This window comes from Camelina sativa, chromosome 13 (assembly GCF_000633955.1).
Source record: "Camelina sativa cultivar DH55 chromosome 13, Cs, whole genome shotgun sequence".
NCBI classification, from domain to species: Eukaryota; Viridiplantae; Streptophyta; class Magnoliopsida; order Brassicales; family Brassicaceae; genus Camelina; species Camelina sativa.
Genome location: NC_025697.1, coordinates 15526233 through 15533139, shown reverse-complemented (window position 1 = coordinate 15533139; position 6907 = coordinate 15526233). Strand labels below are relative to the sequence as shown.

The 6907-nt window shown below is 33.4% G+C and overlaps 2 protein-coding genes across 4 annotated transcripts in view; one reads left to right on the top strand and one right to left on the bottom strand.

Moving 5' to 3' along the window:
• The window catches only part of LOC104736844, a 4031-nt gene extending 2175 nt beyond the window's left edge, over window positions 1-1856 (top strand). Inside the window, exons 2-5 of one of the 3 annotated variants that reach the window (XM_010456911.2) lie at window positions 33-164; window positions 285-479; window positions 1025-1206; window positions 1317-1856. In XM_010456911.2, coding sequence (XP_010455213.1) covers window positions 33-164; window positions 285-479; window positions 1025-1206; window positions 1317-1643 — 836 coding nt within the window. In that variant the 3' untranslated portion in view covers window positions 1644-1856. The remainder of the gene's footprint in view (window positions 1-32; window positions 165-284; window positions 480-1024; window positions 1207-1316) is intronic. The other 2 variants (XM_019234666.1, XM_019234665.1) reach the window with 2 other exon arrangements.
• LOC104736843 (GDP-mannose 3,5-epimerase) lies at window positions 2310-4603 on the bottom strand. The gene is made up of 7 exons (XM_010456910.1): window positions 4419-4603; window positions 3674-4084; window positions 3500-3596; window positions 3285-3414; window positions 3061-3193; window positions 2765-2972; window positions 2310-2686 (listed from the first exon to the last, which is right to left on the bottom strand). Exons 2-7 carry the CDS (start codon window positions 4081-4083, stop codon window positions 2531-2533), a joined length of 1134 nt encoding a protein of 377 aa, XP_010455212.1. The 5' UTR covers window position 4084; window positions 4419-4603; the 3' UTR covers window positions 2310-2530.

The following is a 6907-nucleotide window of genomic DNA, read 5'->3' as shown; positions in this document are numbered from 1 at the left end:
TGAATCTCTCTCGGGACTCTCACTACCGCCAAATCTCAAAGACGCGGCGATCTCTCGAGTCTCCGATGGAGATGACGTCAGTTTCCGACGTACGGAGTTCAATCAACAACAAGCTTCTGAGAAACTCGGAGTTTTCATCTCCGCCGTTGCCGATGCTCTTAGAGGTAATAGGATCAATATAAATTTGATGCATAGATAGATGGATCTGTGTGTGAACGATAGGTTTAGTTTATGGATTTGATTGATGATGATGATGATGATACTTTGTTTATGTGATTATATAGATGCTCCAATTGTGGTGTCGGTTCTTGATGGGAGTATGTTGAAGATGTTTTTGGAGGATGAAGATGATTTTGCAATGTTGGCAGAGAACTTGTTCACTGATTTGGATGAAGAAGATAACGGAAAGATTTGTAAAAGCGAGATACGAAATGCTCTTGTACATATGGGTGTTGAGATGGGTGTTCCTTCACTCTCAGGTTCTCTTCTTTCTTTTTCCAAGTTTCAGTCTTGTTCGTTGTCACGGAATTGTAACCGCTGCGCTTGTCTGTGGATTGGTTTTGTGAGCCATGAAATCAACACTTTTGAAATCATTTAAGGAGAAGCTCTTTCTAGCAGTTAACATAGTATACTGTGTCATGTATTTCTCTGTTTGTGGTATTTGTGGTTTAGGATTCAATATTCTTCAACAGCTATGTTTCCTTTGGATCATTTCATTTTCATTGTTGTTTTAACATAGTGGGTATTGTTTGNTTCTTTTTCAAGTTTCAGTCTTGTTCGTTGTCACGGAATTGTAACCGTTGCGCTAGTCTGTGGATTGATGTTTTGTGAGCCCTGAAATCAACAATTTTGAAATCATTTAAGCAGAAGCTTTCTAGTAGTTAACATATTATTATACTGTGTCATGTATTTCTCTGCTTGTGGTATTTGTGGTTTAGGATTCAATATTCTTCAATAGCTATGTTTCCTTTGGGTCATTTCATTCTCATTGTTGTTTTAACATAGTGGGGATTTTTTGGAACAGAATTTCCCATCTTAGATGATATCATTAAGAAGCATGATGCTGATGGTGATGAAGAACTTGGACAAGCACAATTTGCACAACTATTGCAGCCAGTTCTACAAGGAATAGCAGATGTCCTTCATGAGAAACCAATAACCATTGTCCAGAACGTTGAGATTTTTACTGGATCAAGGCTGCGTAAGGTGGTTAATTCACACTCCCTTTTTGCTTAATAGAATTTAAAGTTTGTAAGGAACACTTACAGAATAAAAGCATGGATCTCTTAACCAGCTTGATCAATCATTTTTCTCAGATTCTTGCTGACGAGAAGACACTCAAGTGTCTCATAGAGAAAACGATTCTGGAAGTGACGAACTGGAAAGACAGCCAAGGATGGCCAGATCTTATAAAGACTCTGATAATAAAGAATGGAAAAGAGTTTGGGTTGCCTCCGTTATCTTCAGACAACGAACCAGTGGCTCTTTTATATAAGACAATATTTGCTCAATTGAATAACAGAGACAAACAAACCGCAGATGCTTCAACAAAAGATGGGTTTATGGATGCTCTAAAGGATATACTCAGGAAATTTGAGGATTTACTCGAAACCACACCGGTTTATTCAGCTACCAATCTCTAGAGCAAGCCACTATTCTCTGTAAATTGAGCATTATTTACGAGAGGGGGAGAGAGCTTTACATTAACGTCCCCGAGGCGTATTAATGTATATCTGAGAATTTCAGTCACACCCATTATTATCTCTGCCATTTGGAAAGGCACATTACAGATTTTAAAGTGTAAATGATATATTTATGTTATCATTATCGGAAGTTACAACACGAGTTGGTATGAACCGTTCTTGAGTAAGGATGAAGAGATAACATTCCAATTTCCAATTATTCGGAATTTTAATATATCTGGAAATTGGAATATTAGAATATCCGGATCAAGAGATATATACATATATCTAATACAGTATGTCTTGAGAAATTGGAGTATTAATTAAATTTTGTTGAAGAAATCTTTAGATATTTCTAGGTCGTTTATCCAGATTCGAAGAACCAAAGAGAAGATAATAACGTGTGACATTATAGGCCGAGGAATGGGGCAAAGAAGTGGAGGGCAGAGAAAGAAAGGTGAGTGATCCTTAAGCCGTAGAGATGTGTAAATAAAGTGATAAGTTGAAAGAGATATCTCAAACCCACATGTGACATTGGTCCGTGACAGGACCACAACATCAAGTTGACGATGATGATGAACATGAACATCCATACCATGAAAAGGACCACAAGGATAGATAGTAGAATGGACTTAACGATGGAAACTTTTTCAACTAAAAATAAACAAGAATGAGGGGTTTACGGCAGAAATAATGAGAGATGAGCAGGAGAGAAAACCCAAATCCAAAACACTTATTATAATTGCTTTTTTTCAGTAGGAAGCTACCTAAAGCGTATATCTAAACATTTTGCTGAACTTAAAAGGCCACTTATACTGTGCCACTTATACTGTGGTAAATCCATCCTTTCACTCTTTTCCATCAGCCGCACGGAGTGAGCCCAACTGAACCGGTGCTTGAGTTCCAACCACCTTTGATGACCCGTAAAGCGTAACATCACTTCCTCTTGCTTTCTCTTTCTCGATCTGTTCCTTTATCCAGAAGTAGGTTATTCTAAGCCCCTCCTGTTTAACGATTATGGTCAAAACAAAATCAGCATAAAATTCTCTTTGAGCTGCTAGTTGAGTAAATAATGTCGGTACCTTCAATCTCATATTTGGAGCCCAACCAAGCTTTTCTTTGATGAGATTGTTGTCTGAGTTACGGCCACGGACACCTTCTGGGCCCGGAATGTGGTGAATTGGAAGCTTCTTCTCCTCAAAACTGAGAACCATCTCAGCCATCTCATTCATGCTGACCATCTCATCGCTTCCGATGTTCACTGGCTCACGGAAATCTGATTTTGTCAACCTAAAAAAACAAAAATGAGTGAAAAATTCAGACAGTTATTTGTAACACAAAAATGTCATCGTTTCTAATTTGGAGCTAATGCCCTCACCTGAGTACACCTTCAACGCACTCATCGATGAAGGTAAATGAGCGGGTTTGAAGCCCATCTCCCCACATCTCGAACCTATCAGTGGAGGTGAGAGCCTTTCTGCAGAAAGCAGCAGGAGCCTTCTCCCTTCCGCCTGAAATTAACCAATTTGTACAGCAAACATAAATCCCAATGACACACAATTAATTATTCTCGCAAAGTCTGGAAACTGTTTGTTTGATTACCTTTCCATGTTCCAAAAGGACCATAAATGTTATGAAACCTTCCAATGCGGCACTCAATCCCAAAATCTTTGTTGTAATGCTTGCACAACTCCTCGGTTGCAAGTTTCTCCAAACCATAAGCATCTTGAGGCTATATTAACATTAGAAATCAAAGTATATAGTCAAATAAGAAAGACTCAGAACATATAAATCATATTCATCAGGGTTACACAAACCTCTGCAGGCCAAGCATCTGACTCCTTCAGGCTCACATTAGTAGTTTCCAGCTGCTTGAACTCTGGATAGATACACGCACTAGAAGCATAGAAGAACCTGAAACACAGAAAAAGTTGTTAATGAAAAAAAAACACATACAAGTAAGTTCGAAAACCCAAGAAATATAATCTAACCTCTTAATCCCATTGATCCTAGCAGCCTCAATCATGTTGAAACTGATCATAGTGTTGTTATACATGATGACGGAGTGGTTGGACTGGATAAAACCCATACCACCCATATCAGCAGCCAAGTTAAAGACATGATCAACTCCTTGAGTAACCTTGAGACAATTCTCCATAACCCTGAGATCAACAAGGTGGAACTCATCACAGAACATATCTTCAGTCATATGCTCATTCTTCTTCCAGTCAGAAGCAATAACGTAATGCCCTTCGTGCTTCAAACGACGAGCAATGTGAGATGCAATGAAACCTCCAGCGCCAGTAATTGATATCTTGAGCTTCTCAGATGGCCAATAAAGCTCTCTCTCAAGCTCCTTGTATGTGTAAGCACCATAATCAGTTCCATTGGTAGTTCCCATTCTACATCAAAAAAAAAAAAAACAAACACAAATCTATCAGAAAACAAATCTGTTCCAGCAAACCTAAGTGAAATGAAAAAACTGTACAAGAACAAGATCTCATGCAAGGAGCTTAGATAATTTGATACAAATCACTGTACAGATCATCATAAAATTGAGGTAAAACAAACACTGATTCCAGAATTAGCCGCATTGGATTCGACATGATAATTACCCAGATACAAAATTCGAAACGAATTGCTTAGGAATCCGAAATTGAAAGGAAAAAAAAAAAAAAAACCCTAGATTACAGGATCAGAGAAATAAGGATTTGGAGAGGAAAAATGGATCTTTACCTGAGAAGCGAGTTGGAAGAGATAATGCAGAGAGAAAAAGAGAGGTGGAAGGGTAAGAGATTTAGGGAGAGAAGAGTTTTGGTATTGTATATATAATAGAGAGAGAAGGAGACAGGGGAAGATGAAGAGGAAGGTGAACAGAGCAACACCACTCGTTCTTTTTTTTTTTTTCCAACTCCTTAAATTGTATTGTACTATGTGTGCCTATCTGTGGTTTTTTTTTTAATTAATAGTAGACTAAGTATAATATCCAAAAATAAAAATAAAAAACTAGTGGAAAATTAATTTTGCCTAACTAATATTTGATAAGGTTTTGTGGATTTTAGATTATTTTATATATATATATATATATACATATATTAATATTTAATAGGGATGGACATTACTTAATCGGTTTAGTTATTTTTGGGTTTGTTTTGGATTTTTTTTTTAAGTTAATTTGAGATAGAATTTTTTTTTGATTATTTTGGATTTTTGTGATTTCGGCTCTAGTTTTTAATGTTTATTGTGATTTTTTTCAATTATTTTGATAAACTAGGTTTTGAACCCACGCTACGTATAGATTTTTTATATATTAGATGCAACTATATATAATTGATGTTATAAAATATTATCTTCTAATAACTTTAAGTTACTATTATGATAATAATTTTATTTTAAATACACAATTAAAAATATAAAAATTAATAGTATTTAAGAATCAAATATGAACAAAAGAATCATGAACCAATTTTGGTTTTTCATATTCAATTGAAAACCACCACTTATGTCTTTGTTTTTTTTCCATTTACTTTTCATATTATTTCTCGTCATTTTCATTGTCAATTTTGCATGGTAGTTTTCATCATTACTTTCACCGTCTACTTCTTTGTATACTTTTATTCTTCTTCTTTCTTGTCTGATTTCTCGCTTTTTTCTCCGAATAATCATTGAGAACATTTTTTGGTTTAAATTATCACATAACTTCCATCCGCTTTTTCGTTATACTTTTATTTTTCCTCTTCCTCGTCCGCTTCCTTCACTTTCTTCCACTGAATAATCATTCAAAACCTTTTTGTTTTAAATTACTACCCAACTTACTTTTTGTTTTAAAGTAAACATAATTTATCTTTAGCAAACTCTAACACCAAAATCACTGAATTTTTTCTCGGAAGATTTTTGCAATTCATGAAAACCAACATAGCTACCACAATACCATATGTACTCAAGTTATTGATTGATACTTTCACCCATATATTCGGTTTTAGATCCACATGTAGTGAAACTTCTCAAACCAATAAAGATACTTAAATTGTTTATATTTTTAATATTTATAGTATTTTAAACATTCATTGTTTTCTTACTCTCCATTTTTTTTTGATATCTTTATTGTCAAATTGTCATTGTTTTTATGGAGTAAGAAAACAATGAAAATTATTTTAAACCTTTTAAAAGTTTCAATATTTATAATATTATAAAAAATTTAAATTTAAAAATTATGATATATTAAAAATTTTAAAAATAATAATATTTTGAAACTAAGTTTTTATTTGCTCAAATAAAATATCAGATTAAACTGAATAAATCTTTCAAATTTAGATGTTTGATAAGTCAAGTTTTCATGCTCATTCGTAGTTGTAAGTACATTAATCTTATTTATTTATTTATAATGGTTCGTAGTCGTAGTTGTACAATGTGGGATGTTGTACATTTTTTTCTTATTTCTATAAATTAAATTTTTACTTTTTCTAAAAGATCTTAGAATATAGAAAATAGTATATTTTTCAAAATATCAAATAATGAAGTGTCAAATCTCCACTGGTTGTTTAAAATCCTATGTGGATGCCTTTGAAGCTTATAGCTCGTACTAAAATAAAGAACCCAAAATCAATTGTATATGTAATATAAATTTGTTGGAAAGTTTGTTATTGTTTAAATTCTCTAAAATAAAGAACCGGTATAAACCGAATAAAACTTTTAAATGGTGATGCATGGTAAATCAAGATTCCTGCTCATTTTTAAAAATTTGTAAAAGCTAAAATTTTTTAAAGATTCAATAGTTATAATATTTTAAACTTTTTGAAAATTTAAAATTTATAATAATTAGAAACATTTTTAAAATGTTTATTTGCTCAAATAAAACATCAGATTAAACCGAATGAAATTTTTAAATTTGGACCCTTGATAAATCAAGCTTTCCTGCTCATTCGTAGTTGGAAGCATTTTAGTCTTATTTATAATGGTTCTGAACCAATATCTAAAACCTTTTTACCTGATATGGGACGTTGTAATGTCTTTTATTTTTATAGATTTAACTTTTTCCTTTTTCTCAAAAAACTTAATAATATAGAAAACTACTATATTTTAAAAAATGTCAATAAGTGAGATGTCCAATCCCTATTGGTTTTTTAAATCATATGTGGACAACTTAAGTAAAAATGTTAATTAGTGACATGGCTAACCCCTACTGGTTGTCTAAAATCCTATGTGGACAATTTAAGAAGCTTATA

Excerpts from the sequence above, each read along its gene's own strand:
- LOC104736843 (XM_010456910.1), bottom strand. The coding sequence starts at position 4,083 with ATGGGAACTACCAATGGAACTGATTATGGTGCTTACACATACAAGGAG. Across the intron at positions 3,415-3,499 it reads CAGATGCTTGGCCTGCAGAG|CCTCAAGATGCTTATGGTTT; the intron begins GTTTGTGTAACC and ends ATGTTAATATAG. Across the intron at positions 3,194-3,284 it reads TCCTTTTGGAACATGGAAAG|GCGGAAGGGAGAAGGCTCCT; the intron begins GTAATCAAACAA and ends GGTTAATTTCAG.